General features: G+C 37.3%; 1 protein-coding gene across 1 annotated transcript in view; it reads left to right on the top strand.

Annotated features, from left to right (window-relative positions):
* The window catches only part of ACSS3 (acyl-CoA synthetase short chain family member 3), a 79,671-nt gene extending 60,654 nt beyond the window's left edge, over nucleotides 1-19,017 (top strand). The window contains exons 11-16 of the mRNA XM_061992999.1: nucleotides 2,669-2,732; nucleotides 12,243-12,324; nucleotides 13,300-13,422; nucleotides 17,902-18,001; nucleotides 18,078-18,253; nucleotides 18,548-19,017. Of these exons, the coding sequence (XP_061848983.1) occupies nucleotides 2,669-2,732; nucleotides 12,243-12,324; nucleotides 13,300-13,422; nucleotides 17,902-18,001; nucleotides 18,078-18,253; nucleotides 18,548-18,613 (611 nt within the window). The 3' untranslated portion in view covers nucleotides 18,614-19,017. The remainder of the gene's footprint in view (nucleotides 1-2,668; nucleotides 2,733-12,242; nucleotides 12,325-13,299; nucleotides 13,423-17,901; nucleotides 18,002-18,077; nucleotides 18,254-18,547) is intronic.
* Nucleotides 19,018-20,467: the final 1,450 nt, after the last annotated feature.

Genomic DNA, 20,467 nt, shown 5'->3' with positions numbered 1-20,467 from the left:
CTAGTCCAACCCCTCTGCAGAAGCAGGTTCACCAAGATCGGGTCGCATAGGAACATGTCCAGGTAGGTCTTGAAGACCTCCAAAGAAGAAGACTCCACAACCCCTCTGGGCAGCCTGTGCCACTGCTCCGTCAATCTCATGGTGAAATAGTTTTTTCTTGTGTTTAAGTGGAACTTTTTGTGTTCCAGCTTCATCACATTACCCCTTGTCCTGTTACTATCTACTATAGAAAAAAGGGATGTCCCAACCTCCTAACACTCCTGACCCTTTAGATATTTATAAATGTTAATAAGATCTCCCCTCAATCTCCTCCAGACTAAACAGCCCGAGTTCCTGCAGCCTTTCCTCGTATGAAAGATGCTCCAGTCCCCTGATCATCTTGGTGGCCCTGTGCTGAACTCTCTCCAGAAGTTCTCTGTCCCTCTTGAGCTGAGGAGCCCAGAACTGGACACAGTACTCCAGATGAGGCCTCACCAGGGCAGAGTAGAGAGGGAGAAGAACTTTACCTCTTCAGTCTTTGGTTTGAGGCCAATTATGTCCTGTAAGGGAGCCATTCAGAAAAAAAGTGGGTCTTAAAATTGCTCTGTACTGGCAGCTGTCCTTCTGTCACCCAGTTCTGTTTTGATGTTTTGCTGCTGTTACTATAGTAATTAGAAGAGATCCTCATGGCATTTAGAAGAGAGATTCTGTACTTTTATGTTATACACACAAAGTTGTAATTATGATGCGATCTAAACAGAAAGTTGCAGTCTGCTTCTTTTTTTAAATGCAGCCAATTTCTTTCATGTTGCAGTATTGCTAAAATAAAATTATTTGTTTGCTGGTTTTTTTTAGAATATAAAGAATAAAAACAATATTTAGCTGTGGTATCAAAGTGCATTGGCACAAATTGCATTTAAAAGTGAATCAAGGTACCATATTACTTTCTAGCTCTGTTGCCTTAAATCAGACATATTGTGCTTTCCCTTTAATCTACTCGAATGCTTTCTAGATAATTTCATTATGTTGTTTTCAAATGGAAGTAAGTCCCATATTTTGAAGGATTAAGTCATTTTCTCTGTAATTCAGGAGTGAGCAGTATAATGTCTTCCTTCTCCATTTTTTTTAATAATGAAATAACACTGCTTGGGAGGAGAATAAACAACGGAGTTGCTACCTTGTTAAGATAGTTACAATAAACTGATTAAATTTTAGTTTAGTATAATAAAAATAGGAAAAATAGAAAAGAAAGCATTGAAAACTACATGTGATTGGGTGTTTTCCATTGTATATTCTGACCCTGAATTCTCTAAATCTAACAATACTACGTTCTTACACGTGTTCTTACACCATCTAAAAATACATAAGGTAATGAAAAGGTGTTTACAGATTAGAAATGGGTTTTATTTATGCTATTCTTTTTGGTTTTATAAGTGTCTTCTATGTGTCAATTCATCTTTCTGATTTCCTATCCCAGTTACTCCTTCCAAGTCACCAATTTGTAAAACCAGCCTTACTTGTATCTGTATGCTGAGACCGTGCTTTCAGCAGACTCTTCAGTCACTGAAAAATTACTGCCCTCTTTGAGTGGCTTCAGACAGAAGTAGTGTGTTACAGATGTTGTCATTCTTTGGACAGATATGGTACTATTCATAAGAATCTTGTTAGGGTTTTAGTCTGAAGTCTCTCATCCTCTTTTCCTTATTTCCTCAGGAGCTTATTAATACAGAATATGAGATTATTTGTAGTATTTTGAATCCAGTGAATATTGCTGTCTTTGCTTGAACAGGCTTCAAAAAACATGTTTTTAAATCCATGTCAGCCCAGTCTGTTAAAGCTTTCCTTCCTTGTTTTCCCATGGTTTAGTGAGTTCCCTTTGTTTAATTCCATTTATCACAGGCCAAGTTGATATCTGTCAGTCCTTCCTTATGCCCACACCTTCAGATGGAATGGGTGGTTCTGGTAGATTTCCCAGATGCCTGTACGGCAGAGGCTCTTTCAAGTGTTTTTTTAATTTTCTCAAAAACCTCATTACCAGGATATGAGACTTTCAGTGGAGGTGACGTGTAGTGTCAGCCAGGGAAAAGACTTCTGTTGAGAGGTCTGGATTCTTTGCAGTACTCTAACATTACCTTGTGGTGCAGCTTTGGGTGATTCACAAGTTACTTTACCTCTATTGCTAGACTAGAATAAGTTGTGTCAGTTGGGGAGCATCTTTCTGGGTCTCCTGGAGAGCCTTTGAAAACCAGACACGCTTCTTTACTGCTGATAGTATTCCTTACAGTACCTGGGTTAGCCTCCAGTAATCTTGGCTGTTATTTTTTACTCATGTTATCTGCATACTTTTTCTTGTATTTCTCATGTATCTGAAGGATCTTTTGCTATTTGAAAGTATTAGATTTTCTAGCATGTTGTCTTAATTTTCAGTTCTATATTTTTTCCTTTTGGGACTGTGCTATTTCTGCTCCCAAAGCATACATGTTATTTAAGACTTTCTGTACTTAAGGCTCAATGTTAATAAGGTCATGAGATCATGTAGTTTGACACTCCCAAATTACTTAATTGCTTTGGTGACTTGGTGCATTGGCTTTCTGAAGTGTAATGTAAGTTGATATCCATGAAGAAAGACACTGTCCCTCACCTAAAAATACACTACGTAACAGTCATCTTCTTGTATTGCTTTTTACAGTGATGATTCTGGATGAAAATAAGAAACCAGTGAAGGCGAAGACTTTGGGAAATATTGTGGTAAAGTAAGCATACAAAGGATCTTACAATCTAGAGACTCCTTCTACATGAGTCGATTTTCTTTTGACTGAAGTTTATATATAATGATAATTGAAGTAATGAGGATGAAAAGCATGGCTGTTTCTCATATTGATACCAAACTGCCAGAACTTTCTATGTCCTTTTATATTGAAAAAATTGCAGATGAAATTGTGGGAGTGAATGAGTGTGAATTGCTGGATTTTTTCTTAGACTACAGCAGATTTTACCATTTTCATAACTACCAGCCAATTGGCACAGGATGAAGCATTCCTGTTGTGATGCATGAGCAAGATATCAAATAATTTTCTCCACTATTTTATCTTTCAGTTTAGCGAAATAGTACAGTAGTGTAGATTGACATGATTTGGTTTACTGGTATGATACTGCACCCTCTTTCACAACCTCCTGATCCCAACTGATGCACATTCTGAGAGGAAGAATGTGTATTTTCTGTTCTCCGTGAAAATAGCATGATGTCTCTGCATGAAATAAACAGTGTTCAGTTGTGGTAGTGTTTGGACAAAGTACATATAGGAAAAGACTTGAGGAAAGAAGGAAGGAAACCCTGTTGTGCATCCTGTAGATGATTTTTAGTACCATTTACCAGAATCCTGTGAGATGAGTTCCATAACCTTTAATACGCTTTTTGAAAATGCACCTTTCTTACCACCTTTTCTTAGCTGAAGAGGCTTCTGTTTAGATAACACCGTGAACATTAGTTACATTTCCCTTATCTTACCTTCTGCCACCTCTCCTTACCTCTGTAAAACTTGATAGCTACTGCTCCCTACAGTCCATGCCAGCTTTGGATCCTGGATGTTTCACAGTCTTGTAGGCAAATAGCAATTTTATCAGGCAGACACCTACTTTATGATTAACGTGTAAGCTGTAGGCTTCTCTGTTTCAGTCACAGAAAAAACTTCTGAACACTTCCTAAATGCCAACAAATACAAATCCCCAAAGAAACACATTCATCTACTTCTGTGATAAAATTTAGGACAGTTGTGACAACTCAGTCTACTCTGCTTGCTTTAGATGAATAGAAGGAAATACAAAGATAAGCATTAACCTTCAGTGAACTGAAATTCTGTGAAAAGCAAAGCATTAGGATAGATGTACTGATTTTGAGTTTTTTAAGGAGAGGTTAGCTTAGGTTTGAGACAGTGGCTGTGTGAGCTGGAGATGAGACACAGAAGAACTACAGGCATTGGAACATGCTACATATGTGCAGTGCTAAAAATGTGAGCTGTCTGCCTTCACGCTGCTTGCTTGGAAGTCAGAGTTGCTGAGGGGTGGAGTTTTTTCTCAGGTGTACTACTGATCTTAATGTAATGACACCACTGTGGAGACTAAGGAAGTATCATGTTAAGTCATTGTATTGTGTGACACAGTTATTTGTTTTCAGGATGAAGTCTATACCGTGTCTAGTTTTCAGCATCTTGTGTAAGCCAGTGTTACACAAAGGCATGTGTTTAAGTGCACATATGATCTCCCTGGAGCAGCAGACTCATATTTAGATGAAAAAACATGTAAGGTTGTACATTTTGTCCATTGTTGAGTATGAATAATTACAATTGCTCCAGCCTTTAATAACCAGTGGTTTGCAGTATTTTGGTAATGAAGATCAGAACTGGAGGGCTATTTTTGAAGCTCCTGCCTCAGTAGTGCCTGATATCATAATAAAACATAAGCTGGTAAAAATAGTGCAGATGACCCTTATTACTAGCAGTGTGTGTCACCCCAGGGGTGTATTCCCATGCAGTTAGATGAAAATGTGGGAATCAGGATAGTTTTCACTATTACTCTGGCATACACCGAGAAGCAAATTATGGTGTAATGTTTTAGAAAAAAACACAGGTGTTTGCTTTATCTGCAGCATACTCAAATTGAGAAATATTTGTCAGTATTTCTTGGAGAGGAGAATGGCTACACACTGCCTACAGTACCAGCTGTGCAAAAGTGGTATGCTGCTGCTCTTGGTTGTTTTTAGCCCAGTCTAACTCCTGGTGAAGACGGTTGGGGGCTGCTTGAGGCCTGCAGTGTTCATAAGTATAGTATTTAAAATATCCTTGTACAGGGTTTTAAACTTTAATTTCATCTGCAGGAGTCAAATACTTTAGAAAGGTAATCCGTACATCTAATTACTCCATCTTTCTGCCCCCAGTACATGATTTTCTTTACTTGTCTGCCAACTGATACCTGGAGCTTTTCTTTATAACCATCATGTATGCTCTTTGGAAAGATTTTTGCTGACGCGCTCTCATATAGGCTAATTTACCTGGACAATACAATAATCTTTTTGACTTCACAAGTCTTTCAGGATAAAGTAATTAAATGCAATGCCAACATTTATAATGAAAGGGCAAGGGAAAATGAAGACGACCGCAGCTTGTGAGGATTGTTGAAGCATTTCTAAATTTACATTTTTTGAGCTAGAATCTTTGGACGGGAAAGAAAATTAACTGAGGATTTATTCTGAAGTCAAGATGGTAACAGAAATTATCTCTATTTCCATTAGCAAGACCTGTCTGAAGTAGTGACATACTTCTGTTTGCATTATTCTGACCTGCCTGTAATGAATGTGTTTCAAAATGTGGATGTGTATGTGTGTATATGTAGTCATGATTAGCCATGAGACTTTTCAAAGCTGTCTAATCTCATAAGGAGCATTAGCAAAGAAAAACAGCGTTTAAATTCTGGTGAAGTGGGAAACTCAGTTTTGCTCGTCTACATTACAAAAATCATAAACCTGTTTATTTTATGAAGCAGTTGTCATCACTGTCTCATTAACTGGCATTATTCTTTATCTACACTCACAACAACGAAATGACTATGTTTGCCGTAATACTCATTCTATTCAGAGTAATGCCTTCTAGTAAATTTCCTGGTACATCCTAGTTACATTTCCTCTAGTATTTGGATAGTGAATGTTGTGCTGTAACAGTGGAGGTTTATGGGATAAGTATTTACAAATTTGTTTTACATATCTCCACTGAACAGAATCACATAAATATTTCTGTTCCATATTCAGAAAGAGGTGAGACAATGTAGTCACATCGTACAGTGGTTCTGAAGTGCCTTAGTTGTGCATTTGGATTTGTGTGGAGTCATTTCTGATAATGGGCTGCAGCCCTGTGGAAGGACTCATGCTAGAGAGGTTCATTAAGGGCTGTATCCCATGGGAGGGACCCCGTGTTGGAGCAAGGGATGTGAGGAAGAGTCCTCTGTGGAAGAAGGAGCAACAGAGACCATCTGTGAGGGACTGACCACAATGCCCATCCCTGTCCCTCTGTGCCACTGAGGTAGAGATATCGGGAGCAGGTACGTGAGCCTGACAAGTAATAAGGGTGGGGAAAGGAGGATCTTAACTGGTGGTAATTTTCTCATCATCCTGTTCTGTTGTTGCTTTATGTCTGTTCTTTTTCTAGCTGGTGGTGGATCAAGCTGTTCTTGTTTTCTTCCCTAAGTTGGGTAGTTGAGTCTGTTTTGCCCAGAACCATAACTGGCAGTGAGCCCTCCCTGCCCTTGTCTCGATCCACAAGGCCCTTGTTTATCTTTTCTCCTCCCAACTCGGTGGGTCCTCTGCTATGCTACAGAAGATGGAAGTGGGAATGAGTGGCTGCATGGTGCTTTGTTGCTGCCAGGGCTTAAACCATGACAGGTTGCTTTGGTTACATTTCATATAAAAATAGTGACTGTGAGGGTCTCTGTAGACCATTCATGTTGTGAGGGTTTTCTTGGGTTTGCGATTAGTGGAGGAAGAGGAAGGAAAATGACATCAATAGTTAAAATGATGACCCACCTATTATGTAGAGTAAACTCATGCAAAAATATATATACGGCATTCTAAGAGTGTAAAGTATTGAAAAATAATGTTCACAAGGTTTTTTAGAGAAAAGGTCAAGAAAAATTTAAAGCTTTCTATAATTTTAGATTTCAAGTTAGCTGAATAGAAATGTGACAGAGCTTTTGAAGCAAATACCATAAAATTAATATCCTTTAATAGAAGAGATATTCAGAAGTAAGCAACCCATTCACAGTTTCACTATTTATGGGATTGTGATCAATCTTTATACAGTATTTAGAGAGGAAATAGATGTTCAATAAAAAGCTTATTCATTTAGTATTTCTCATAATGCATTTAAAAAGATAATTAGTATTTATGTGGAAGTCTTAAGTAATGTGCAACCAGGAATGTAGTCATTAAGGCACACAATAGAAATGCTAACCAAAAGAGCTTAAAGGGAAGAAAAAAGAAATGAAAAGATGTAATATTTTGTAGCACACTGTAGTACCTCATTGTCCCATTAAAGAAAATATAGGAGAAGCTTGTAAAACTCGATGGATCAACATTTGGGCGTTCTAAGTCAGGATACACGCATGAGAAAGGACACAGCTCATTTTCACTCTTCCCCTTCTCAGGAAGAAAAGAAGGAGGGGAGGCAATGACATTGTTTTTTATATAGTGAATGCAAGGGAAGACTCCATCTGAAGTTAAGAAAGGAATATATGCCTTAGCTCAGAAGACAAACAGATACAAGCTACCTGAGATGCCAAAATAGAAGAACTTATTGTATAGTCACTGAAGAACTTATTGTTACGGAGTGCCTCAGAAATGAATATTGTCCATTTTTCTTCTTTCGTGTGTGACACTGGTGTTTATTACATTCATAGAAGGAAATCTCAAAATATGGTGTTTTTATCACTGAATCAAATTTAATAATAAAACAGCAGCAACAAAGTTCAATAATTTAGTGTCTGAAGGGAATTAAGCTGTATGTTGACTGCTTGACTTATCTTTATTTTTTGTCACTTTAATGATGTGCTTTGCCATTTTGAAAGTAGTGTTTAATGTTTTCCTATTATTTTTTTTAATCTGTTTTTTTTTTTTTTAAACTACATAAGGTAGCAGAGAATTAAAGACAACCCAACAGAGGACATGTTGCAGTCTGGTCTGAGTGGCTTGGCTTCAAGGAAGGTTGCTGGAGGGAGTAAAGCATTTCATATAGAACTGCCTAAAGCAAGTGTGTCATCCTGCATAGACCACTTGCAATACATTCTTGCAAGTAAAGCTCATATAGCTAGAAACAGAAGATTTGCTAGATTATAAGATGAAGGACTACAACCTAGAAAGCTTTGGCTTTCAAAGCTCCCCACTAAACTGTGAGGGTTTTTTTTTTTCTGCAAAACCCACACTGAGGCCACTACTTTTGTGACACCTTTCATCTAACTAAACTAGTATTTCCTGTTGACTGATGAATGTTAGACACCCTGTACTCTTCCCTCTTCTCTGTTCCTTTTCCCATGCTGTTCCTAGTGTCTGAAAAATCTAGATTTCAGATGGCTTTTGAACTTGCAATGAAAAATGTTTTTAAGAGTGATACTTACTCACAGCACTACATAAATGCTGCGTAATAGCATAGCTGCCAGTCAAAATGATTTAGCTCCATTCACAAGCCCAAACTCATTTAGCAGTGGCTTACACTTGCTTTGACTGGCAGTAATGAACAGTCTGTGAGTGCCATTGTCTACCGTAAAATAAAAGGATGTCTTTTCTGGAATTCTACAAGGTGGTGTCTCTAATAGTTTCTGACTTTCATTCGTCCTTTCAGAAATGTGCTTTTCTCTGTAAATTATCTTCTGAGTGCTGTGTCTATAATTGCTTTGTTCCATCAACAAGAAATCTTACACAATTTTGATGAGTGGCATCCTGAAAGGATGTGACGCGTGGAGTCAGATTTTCTTGGACTAAGCTAAAGGTCAGCTTTTCTATGTAAGGTCAGCCACTGTTATATGAAAAATAAATGAACTGTGAAACAGTGCTTAAAAAACAGATAATGATTGTCATTTAAAATTCTTTAGCAGCAAGCAGTTATTGTGAAAGTGCTTCAGATGTTTTTTGTGATGTTGCCAAGCTCACCTAATCTGTCTTCATTTCTCCAATTTATAATGAACCCCCCTTCTTATCTTTGTAAAAAGTAACCAGAGTGGATCTTTCTAAAATGAACCTATATAATTTACATCATAAATTCACACCATTTACCTAGTTTTCATGGTGCTGTTCTAAATGTACTCAGTTTTGAAATGAGAAAAAGTTCTGGAATTGGATTCCTGTAGTTCTACAGTCGTCATCTTTATTCTTGCTGGAGTAAATGGAGAATAGTGTCATTTCTACTGCTGTTGCTGTACTGGTGAAAAATTGGCATGTGTGAAATCAAAATTCAGACCTATGCATATGGTATTGAGGTTTGAAATCCAAAGGTAAACTTTTCTCAAGTTCCCGTATTTTGATTCAGCTCAGTGTAGGTTTTAGGCTTGAACTTCAGCTTGGCTTTCAAACAAAACCTATTCTTTGCTAATTAAATGAAATGAGTTCACTGCAGTTAGCCTGATCCAATATACCTGGTAATGTATTCATATTTTAGAAGAAGCTGGCAAACATGTCTTAAGTTGATATTTGTTGACTGTCCTCTTGCAGCTCAGAGGCTACCAGAGTTAGACCATATGAAAAACAAAGCAAGAACAGTGTAAGGGAAGGCTTACCTTTGAACTGATTGCAGATTGAAAAGGCTCAGCGCAGCCTGGTTTGTGGCTTGGCATGCAGGGTGAGAAAGAGAGAAGTTAACGGATAGCTAGAGAAATACAGCAAATAGGTCCTAAAGGGGAAACCAAGCAAATCAACTTATTTGTATATTGTGGAAATGGTGATGACGGACTCTATTTCCTCCTATTGTGGTCTTCTGTGGTCCTATCACTTGTGAAAGGAAAGCAGGACCATCTTTGGGGCAATTGTACTTACTTATGCATGCCTAGCTTTTCTGTCATCAATATATCCTGTTAATAAAAGTAACCCCTAAAGGCCTTGAGTGTTAACTCAGTGTTTGGACATAGAGGCAAGAGATTTTAAATACAGAACTTTTGTAGGTTTGTGTTACATTTCCTAGGGAGAATGGACCCAAACCCAACATCACAAAAGATTCTCCTTTTTTTTATGGAGGAGTTGAGGAAAGGAAGAGATTTTTGCTTTCAGGTTGCTGAAATTTTCTGACTGTCTAATTTTCTCTCTTCTGGTTCCTTGCACATAATTATGATCCAGTTCTGCTCCCTTTGGAATTCATGGCAGCATTCCCACTGACAGCAGTAGGACAGAGGTATTTTTGGCTCTGGACATTTTAATTCTGATGTCCTGGCAAAGTTCCAATATATGTAATTATATTCTGGAAAGCTGAATTCTACCTTTATTAATTTTATTAATAATATGTGTTTGCACAGCACCTAGAAATTGTAGTTAGTCACGATACTGAGAACTTCAGCATGAGGAAAGAATTGTATGTGACCATTGCTCTGGAATTGTTTTGCTTGAAAGATGCACAAAGGGAAGATGGCATTCACTTTTCTCATAGTAGATGGAATGGAGTCCTAACAGCAAGTAAACTTTCATAGGAAGCCATGGAGCTACCTTTTCAGATTGTGCCTATGTTGTGATGTGATTTCTGCTATGTAAATACCTGCAGTAGCCAGTAATTCAGCAGTCTGGTTTCCACAGGCTCACAAAATATGTCAATGCAATTTTCCTTTAAAAAAAAGCACCACAAGAAAAACAAACACCCCTCCAAAAAAACCCCCAACCAAACAAAACCTAAACAAACCACAGAACCAAAAACACCCCCAAACAAAACTGAGTAGTTGGAAATTTTTTTAGGATATGTTACATACTTTTGTGTTTAGACTTTACAGGAAGGAAAATGCTTGTCTAATTTCAACAATAAAATTGCCTTTTCTATTTAGTAATTAACTGCAAAATGCTGAATAGAGCTGTGGAGAAATTAAGGATGCTGTCAACATGAATTGTCCTTTCTGTCCCATCTCAGGGATATTTCAGGCTGTTAAATAAATTTAAAGTGCAACATTTGCCATGACTGAGACTGTTACGAATTACTATCCTATTGGCAACCAGGCAACAACCCTAGTAATTACCATTCTCTAGTGGTTTCTCTTGAATCTAAACAAGAGATTTTTCTTTTAAACCCATACACGTAGAATCACTGAGATCAATATATTGTTTTTCTATTATTTTTTTTCCTATGGCAAATACTCTGTGGATCATATTTCTCTATCACAAGGATGGTTACTGAGTTTGAAAGGCTTAAAATAGGCCAGTGGGCAGAAGCCATCCTGCCCTCCTGAAGCCTGTGTGGCAACCTGGAAACTGTCTTGACATTTCTGACCTTACTTCAGAGAAAGTAGTAGTATTTATATTAATATATTCTATTTAATTCAGCTAATCGAGCTGAATTAAACTGGAAAATAATGGGATTGTAAAAAATCATGGATTCAAACGATTACTAGATGACATGGCCTTTTCAATGTAGCTTGTCCTATTTATACCATATTTAGGTAAAAAAGTGTGTGTGTGTGTATACATTCTTTTTGTAAATGTGATGTTAGAAATGTGAGCTATTAGCACCTTTTTTTGTGGACCTGAACATCATAGGAGAGTTATAATGATAACAGTGTTGCTATGCTACAGAGAGGTGTTTCACTGCCAGAGATGTTGCCTTCTAGTGTCACAGGGACAATAAAGAGTGGAAAATAAAGTACTCCTGGCTAAAGAGTTGTTGCTTAGGAATGGAGGCAAATGCCAGTAAAATCTGTATGAGGCATTTATTATTTTATCTGTATAAATATGCTTGTTTGCATGATCATTCTCTCTCTGTTACTGGGAAGAAACAACCACTTATTTGTTAGCTGAGTCTCTGTGGCTTCCCTTCTTCAGCAAATGTGTATGTGAAGTGACCCATATTTAGCCATGCCCAAACTCAGCTAATGGAGGAATATGGAATTTTGCAATCTTCCTTCTTAAAAAAAAAATTAAAAGTCCAGTTATTTTGGAAGGTTTTAAAAGTTACTTTTGTCAATGTGCTTTCAAAGAACTCCAATAATTCCAATAGTATTTTAAATTGAAAAGAAAAACATTTTTTCTTCAGATTCTCATGAGTGATGTCATTTATCTCATTTTACAGAAACTGAAGATCTCTGATACAGAGTCTGATAATTCCACTTCTATGTCTATTGATGCTATGTGTGTATTAGGGAAAAAGGTGCCTATAATAATGAAGTTATCTGTATCATAGCATATTTGCACACATCTTTGATGGATACTTAATCCTCAGAAGTGTTGAAGTTGAATGCTGATAACATGTTTATAATACGGTGTATAGTGCTTACTAGACCAGACATCGTTTTACTGAATGCCAGAGATTGCTAATGTTATATAAAAGGTATGGTCTCAATACAGTTCAGAGCTATATACATGTCATCACAACAAATATATGGTCTTTTTGATGTGTTATCAGCATATCATTAATCTGAACTGTTTTCTGATTTTATAGCCAGTGATTATTTATCTGAATACAAAGTATGAATGGAGAGCATTAGTTGTACTTATTGTATCTGTGTTTCATACTATTTCCTTCTGGTCTTTTCAATTTCAGATTGCCTTTGCCTCCTGGAGCATTCTCAGGTCTTTGGGAAAATCAGGAAATGTTCCAGAAGCTGTATTTCCAAAAATTTCCAGTAAGTATTATAAAATTAATTGCAGGCAGTTTTGGTAACCCCAGAGACCTGAAAGACAGTGGAATTAAACAAGATAACATACAGAATTATCATATCTTATTTTAACGGGAGATCTTTTATATACACATTATACAATTAAAAGCATTTCAAGGTAAAACCTTCTTCATCTATATTTAAAAATTTTAGGCACACTGGGTCTTTTAAGATCTGAAACAGCAAAAGTAAAGCTCAAGCTTTTGAAGCTAAAAATTGTTCTATGTCATTTGATTTCGTTAAAGGCACACGCCTCACAACTTTAGATTAGCATAACTTCAAATATACTACTGTTGTTGACATGGTCATTCTAACTTAGTGTCAGCCCAAAATATGCACTTGCCCACTGTGCACCTCAGCACCTTGGAGGCTCCTTACTGCCTTAGCTATATTTCAGTCTCAGATGAACAGTCCAAGGACCAGCTTCCTCATTTCCTTATGGGAATAGATAAATTGGTCCTGTGGGGGTGTCCTAAACAGAAGGTTTGGTCCAATAAAAGTAAATGAGTGAATTGATCATAGAATGGTCAGTCACATTATTCTTTCTGTGCACTTGAGTCGTGATAATGATGGTGTATGTTTATATCCAGCAAACAAGAATATCTTTAGCAGCAATTTAACAACTGTCATTGTATTATAATCGTTCCATTCTGCTTCTGTAGATTCAGGCAACATCCCTTCTCAAGCTGACAGGGATCAAAGTAAGCAGAGTTGGAAAAAATCCAGGTTTATGTTTTGCCTTCTGTCTTAAGAAGTACTACAAAGCCTTTCTGGAAGGGGAGCTGCATGATATATGATGACATAAAACCAGTGAAAAATATTACAGAATTAAATCTTTTGGGCACCAAAAACCTATTTAGATTTGTTTGTTGGTTTCATGGTCAGTGAATGGACATCTCTAGTACTAGTTCTGAGTTTTATTTTTGGTTGTGTTGTGTTTAGGGATATTACGACACTATGGATGCAGGTTACATGGATGAAGATGGTTATTTATATGTCCTGTCTCGAGCTGACGATGTGATCAATGTTGCTGGACACAGAATTTCTGCAGGCGCAATCGAAGAGGTTAGCATTGCCTGAGAGTAAAACACAAGAGTGAAAGATGAATAAAGCAAATTGAGACTGCACAACCCCTCCTATTTTCTTTCTGCTTTTCTTGGATTCAATTTCCTGTATTACTTTTAAACAATTATTAACTGTTTCAGGTCCTTCCTGTTAAAGTACTTTCCAGGATCATAATAAATTTAGTTGACAACAAGCAGTTTATACATGACATTGATAAGATAGGGCAGGATTTGACATCAGGAGATGATGTTAAGGGGCAATATGGTGGCATGGGAAGTATTCCCATAAGCTCTGACAACATACTTATTTGGGAATAAATTAAGATAACCTGGGGTCAATGTGCCAAGTAGGCTCCCCAAATACAGCAGATACTTAGGAGTACAAATTCTTATTCCTAAAATACGGTTTTTAGTTGTGGGTTTTTTAAGTGTCTGATGTTGGCTGAATATTTTTCACATTCAGTGCTTGTTGATTTTAAGAGTTTCCATCACAGTTTCTTGAGAGCTGTTTTGTCTCATTGTATGAGCAGTGCTAAATGAACATGAACATTTCTGTAAGAAAACCCTGCTGTTGAAAGTCATTAATGTAAGGCCCATGCAACTCAAAAAGTTGAAAATAGCGCAGTTCATAATAGTATCTGAATTTCATATCATTGTTCACTCACCTCTCTTGAACTGCTGTGATTGATTGCCAGTTACAAATTTCCCTGATGACATATCAATTGCTTATTCAGGGAGTATAGGGAAAGGTGTGCTGGGCACATACAAAGGAAAAATAGACGTTTAAGAACTCTGAATTAACTGTTCACTGAATCACAAACCATCTGTTAGTCATTTTTTACATTATAATGTCTATTATTGTAGTAACTTTTTTTTTAAGGCTAGAAAACTTGAAAGAGAACAGAAGAAATGATTACACAGAAGTTAACAAATTTAGATAAACATAGGCATTTCTTCAAGGATTGGTCAGCCAGGGAGCTGAACCAGCCGCAGCCGCTGCCCTGACTCGGTGCATTCAGTCTGCTTAAACCTCTTTCCCTTTGAAGTCAGCTTTTCGTGTTGCTCTATTAAAGTGTAGCAGGGACTCTCATCCCCCTCAGCTCAGGTGCTGAGATGGCCATTGTTTCTTCACTTCAGGTTGAATCTGAAGCCAGTATAATAACTGATGAGTTGAATCACCTCCTCAGCTGTTTTACCTTTGTATCAGTTGTCCCGAGCTCAGAGTCTCTGTTTTTCTCCATGCTATTTAGGTCTTTCCCCTAGAAACAAAAAGTGTTTTATCACTAAGATATTCTAGAAGCTTTTCTGTTCACAGTTTGAACAAAGCTAAAAACATGAGCCTTATTAATGCATACACAGCAAATTGATAGTTAAATGGGAAATCATTAACAAGACCACAATTAGCTCTTCAGTGAGATCAGTAAATATAGAATTAGACTCATTGAATTGCCATCTAATTAAGTGACCGTCACTTTGTTGGGCAAATATATTATCTGCATTTACATTGTAGCTGCACTACAAGCTTAACAAGTTTCTCCTTAGTGTTTTGACTAAGAATTTTAGCTTTATTTTGTTCCAAATGATTGTTCTCTTTAGCTAACGTATCTGTTAGTATCACTGCAACTCCATCTTTCCTGCAATGTAGTAGGTGTTACTGTCTACCTTGCCAGTCAGTGAATGTTAAACATTATGGTAACCTCAGCTTGTGGTGATCCATCCATCTCTTTTGTCTGTACATCAGTGCTGTCTCTGCTTATCTTGATTCTTTCTGAAAATAAGCCAAATCAAATTTTACATGTCTGAGGCAGCAGACTTGAAATTGAAGAATTTAGCATAACAAACCTCCTGAGGTTTTTGTCTTCTGCAACATTAAACATCCATCCTTGTGCCTAGTGGTCATTACAGGAATGACATTTTACTTTCTTGAGATTGTTCTTATTTTCAAACAATTTTAAAAAATCTGGTGCTGATTCTGATCTTTTCAGCTGTTTTACCAAGTTTGATAGTTTTAAAATTATTATTTAATTATTAATTATCTGAGTCATTTCAAGTCAGCTACCCAAAGTCAAAGGCATGTTGATAGGATTTTGGATAGATTGAAGAAAAATGTTATGGTGACTGCAGTATTCCAGCTTAACGTAAGACTTTTATTACACATGACAGACTGGAATGACACAAACAAGCTACTACAAAACAAGCTGCCAACACTTGCCAACACCAACAGAGGTCCTGTTGATGCCTGATAGATAATTAGGTATTGATGGTAATATCAGATTGCTGTAGACCTTATTCCTGTGTTACAATTTTCCTATGAAAAATAATAGTTACTCCGGTTGTAGATGTACTAGTCTACTTTTCCATAAGTCATTGCCTTTTCTTATTTTTCTTCCCTTATTTTTTTGTTTTGTGTTTTGGTGTGTTTTTTATATATGGCATTGAAGTAGCTGTGGTCAGGGTCAAGAAGCCAGAGCAGGAAAGAATGGTATTTATAGCAGGAAATGGAAAGCATTATTGAGGCTCTGGACTTGAAGTGACTGAAGGGATAACTGTATGTGATGCATTGAAATACCACAGAGATTTGAAGTTGCATAAGGTTCGTTCCTGTATCATTTGTCAGTTTGGATACAATGACTGCTGGACAAAGTAGGCTGCATCTGAGTTCAACTGTACTTGTGTATATTTAGCTTCAGCATTTTTGCAGCTGACTTCTCTGCCCTTCTTGTTCTGGGGTAAGTCCAGCCAGAAATAACTCCAGTCTGTGAAAAAATACAGTGTCAAAAGCTGTAAATAAATGGTCATGCTTTTGTAGTTTGATAGAGCATGCCTCTACTATTAAGTGAAGTGTTTCCCATTTGCATTTTGGTAGCAGGTGACATTTCTAAGATCGTGGCTTGTAAAAAGACAGTAGCTTCTGTCAGAGTATACAAGAAACACCTTGTGCAGATTTATTTCACTGGAAACTGCTTGGTGCCTGTTGTAGGGATCATGGCACAGAAAGCCAGTTCCTCCTTCCTATTTTGACTACAAATCTTAAGGATGGTGAAATCTGTTTTGAGCATGGGTTAAGGGAGATCCTTTGAATTGTTCCTTCCACCATCAGTTTTACAACCAGGTCACAACAGAACCTCCTTGTTGTTAATTGAGACAGCAATGATTCAGCTTTCCATTCTTCTCTCTACCTTTCCTGTCTTCTTGCTCATGGTCACTCCATTGTATGAGTAACCATTGCAAATCTGGGGTTCCTACTTAAAAAAAAGGGGCCTTTATTCTTAGAACTTCTTCTAGTTCCTCTTCCTTTCATTCATCCCACTGCCTTTGATTTTGACAAGGCAGTGTGTGAAGATGTTATCAGCAAATGCATAATCCTATATGCACAGATAATATGCACAGTCACGTTATGTGGCCTCTGTATGGCCTTTGTGTAGGGTCACATTAGGTCCTCTTTGTGACTGAGTGCAGAAGACGTATTGAAAGCATTCATGACAGCAAGATGCCCCATTGGTATCTACATGAAAAGAGCCAATTGCTTTGGAAGAGGATTGACAGCTGCTGGTAGTCCAGCTTTGTCCCTGACTTAGTGACACACATCTCAGTATGTACTGAGACATCTTGGTGATTTTTTTCCAGAAAGTGAGAACCTCAGCTTGCTAATTGGAAAGAAAAGAGAATCTCTCACATTTTTTCCTAAAAGAGAGTTTGAGATGATAGTTTTACCACGAATCATTTGTGTAATTGATGTGTAGTAGGAAGGAGGGAATATTCTGGTTTAATTCTCATTCTTTTGTCTAAGGAGGCTGAGACCTAATGTTTCCAAGAGAGTAAGCTGAACTAGGGTGGCTGCAAGCTGAGGCTGGATCTGTATTTGGCTTTGTTTGAAACTGTGCCTTTGTGCAGCAAAGAATTTAAAAAATAGGGAGTCAGAGAGAATGAACCAACATGACTTTGGATGAGTACCTGTGTGACTTACTCTAAGGAGGTCCTGCTCTGGCAGGGGGGTTGGACTGGATGATCTTTCAGGGTCCCTTCCTACCTTTAGGATTCTGTGATTCTGTGTGACTTTATAGGCCTGTAGTAGGAGTGCTTCTGTGGTTTTGGTCCTTAGTCCTTGCATTTAACTTACATGGTATTCATAATATAAGACAAATGCTACGTGTTCTAGCAAAGATCTTGCTAACAAAAATAAAGAGATGATACTCTCCCAAAGCTGTAAGGAAATTACCTTTGCTTTGTTCTATATCTGTACCTTGTGCTGCCATAGTTTTTATTTCTTATATTTTTTTGAAAACTACATGTGTTTATGAAAGTATACACACGTGCATCCGCAACACGTGTAACTGAAATCCTGGAGTGTACTGGCTAAACACTGTTTGCTCTCAGAAATGTAACAACTGTCTATTTTTTCTGTCCATGCCAATGGATTTTTTTCAATGAAATGATTGGTTATTGTTAGTTCAGTTTAGTTTTTTTCTCTGTCCCTCAGTGTGTTCTCTCTCATCATGCTGTGGCAGACTGTGCCGTTGTCGGCCAAGAGGATCCTTTAAAAGGACATGTTCCATTGGCTCTGTGTGTACTGAGAGAAGGTGAGAGCTCACTGATAACTGATGTTACTAACATGGAAGTCCCAGAAAAGGTAAAGGATATGAACTTTTTCACTAGGTATAAAGACAGAAGAGGAGACAATTTTGGAAGAGATTGTTGAGCAGGTTCGAACTAACATTGGTCCAGTAGCAGCTTTCCAGAAGGCGGTCTTTGTCAAACAGCTACCAAAAACACGCTCTGGCAAGATACCACGTTCAGCTCTTTCTGCACTTGTCAGTAGAAAACCTTATAAGGTAAGTTGGACATGTGTGTTTTAATGAATGAGCCACACATGCACATCCGAAAACACATCATGGTTTTGATTCTCTAGACCGTTCTGGAACTTGTCCTTGGCTTCAAGTGGTATGTTTTATTTTATTTCTACTGTAGCTTACCCAAAAGAGTTCCACGTAACAGAGATTTCCAAATACTTTTTCCTTGACTACTTTTGAAGGCTAGATTTAGAAGATTCTCTGAATGAAATTCAATTTTCCTGTTGAATGACCAGAGTCCACCATCACACACTTCTGTGTATTCTTCCTTTTCAGATAACGCCGACCATTGAAGACGCTAGCGTGTTTAAACACATTGAAGAAGTGCTAGAGAAAAATTAAATATCTTCATAACAAACCCATCAATTACTGCAATATACAAAGAGACTTCCTCTTAGGAAACACCACTTTTTACAAACCAGTAATGATTTGGGACTTCATTGTTTACTTCAGAGATGTCTTTACCGTGTTGCCCCAGTCAGTGAAGCATACTCAAGTCTCTGCATATTGCCATTATATGCTGGATATTAAGATTGCCAAGAATTGCAAATAGAATTAATACATTTCTATAGCCTTAAAGGGAAGGAGTCACTGATTATCTAGTTCATATGGTGCCATGTAACTTTATATTTCATTATTGTATACTGTGGGAATTAACTTGAGTTTGGCTAAAACAGCTTACAAAGGTAAGTCATGAACTCAGTACAGCAATACATATGAATTCTCATGTGAAAATCATTGTAGACATAATTATCCTCACTTGTATGTTATAAGCCTTCATGGTTTTTTTTATAAATTTCAAGGTTTTAAAATTAGATTTCTTGATTCCACTGATTTTTTTTTTCTTGCTAATTCTTTGTGCCATAAATTAGATTCTCAGGTATTTTTTTTACTCAACTTTCTGAACTGCCTTTCTTTTTGTAGAATGACAGTTAATTTCTGGCTTTCAAATCTGTGAAAATCTTGATTTGTCCATAGTAGTATTCAGTAAAACCCATATATTTTGAATAAAGGGAAACATTTAAATAAATGCATTTTCTGATAATTTTATTGTTGTCGTTTGTGTCACTAATAATAAGGATATCCAGAATGTGCTTTTGCTGCCATAATTAGAAATTTATATATATATATATAAAACCCAGAAATCTAGCAAATACAGATACTAGGCAGCCTATTCTTAACTTTATTGGCCATTTCAGAATACTTACCAGAGGATAGAGGATTCAGTTTCTACATGCATTCCTTCTCAAGCTGCACGTTTTTAACTGAACAGCAAATTTAAAAATCCTTTAAAAAAATATACATTCACAGAAAAGTTTAAAAGCAGAAAAGTTACTCAAACATGGCAATGCTTTCCATAGAAAAAAACCAGTAAACAATATGCAAATTCAGGTGATGTGGGTATAAAAGAGAGATTCCAAAGTTAGGTTATCATAGAATCATAGAATGGTAGGGGTTGGAAGAGACCTTTAGAGATCATCTAGTCCAACCCCCCTGCAGAAGCAGGTTCACCTAGATATGATAAGGTAGAAGTTAGGTCTAGACATATTTTGCTATGGCAGTGTGTCAAAAGAATCCAGAAATAGTGTTGTCTCTTGTTGGGTAGAGATAAAGGTTGATAGCCCTGATAAGTGGTAAAGTAAACCAGCAGACTGATGTAGGAGCTAAAATTTGTGAGATAGGTGCTAATTAACATGGGGCATCCTTGTGCCTGTGACCTTTTTTGCAGGGTTTAAAGTGCTCTGCCATTTACATAGGAAATATATCAAATGTCTGTGTTTTTTCACTAGTGCAGCTGAGCAAACTGTGTTGAAAACCAGGTCATACAGTCATGTAATAAAACAACCTAGTTTGAGTCTGTTCTGTACTTGTTTTTGCCAAATAATTGCATGGCCATTACTTGTTTTGTACAATGAAAGCTGAGTGACATTGTGTATGTCTGCTGTAGTTATCCCACCTGCAGTCATCCTGTTGTAATTACAGAAGCAAGGGAGGGGAACTAATCAGTGAGAGCACAAGCCCTCTAGTAAAGGTACTGCAGTAGGATATTGGAGAAAAGAATAAATTCCCTATATCAGGTGTAATTTTCCCAATGACATCTCCTGTTCCTACACCAGTTTCTCCATTCATAAGGAAAGGTCAAACCCCCCAAACGTTAGTAATGGATGTTTAGGCACTTACCTTTGAGAGGCTGTT

Source organism: Colius striatus, chromosome 1 (assembly GCF_028858725.1).
Source record: "Colius striatus isolate bColStr4 chromosome 1, bColStr4.1.hap1, whole genome shotgun sequence".
NCBI lineage: Eukaryota > Metazoa > Chordata > Aves > Coliiformes > Coliidae > Colius > Colius striatus.
Note: the sequence above shows the minus strand (reverse complement) of the source record. Positions and strands in the feature narration are given on the sequence as shown.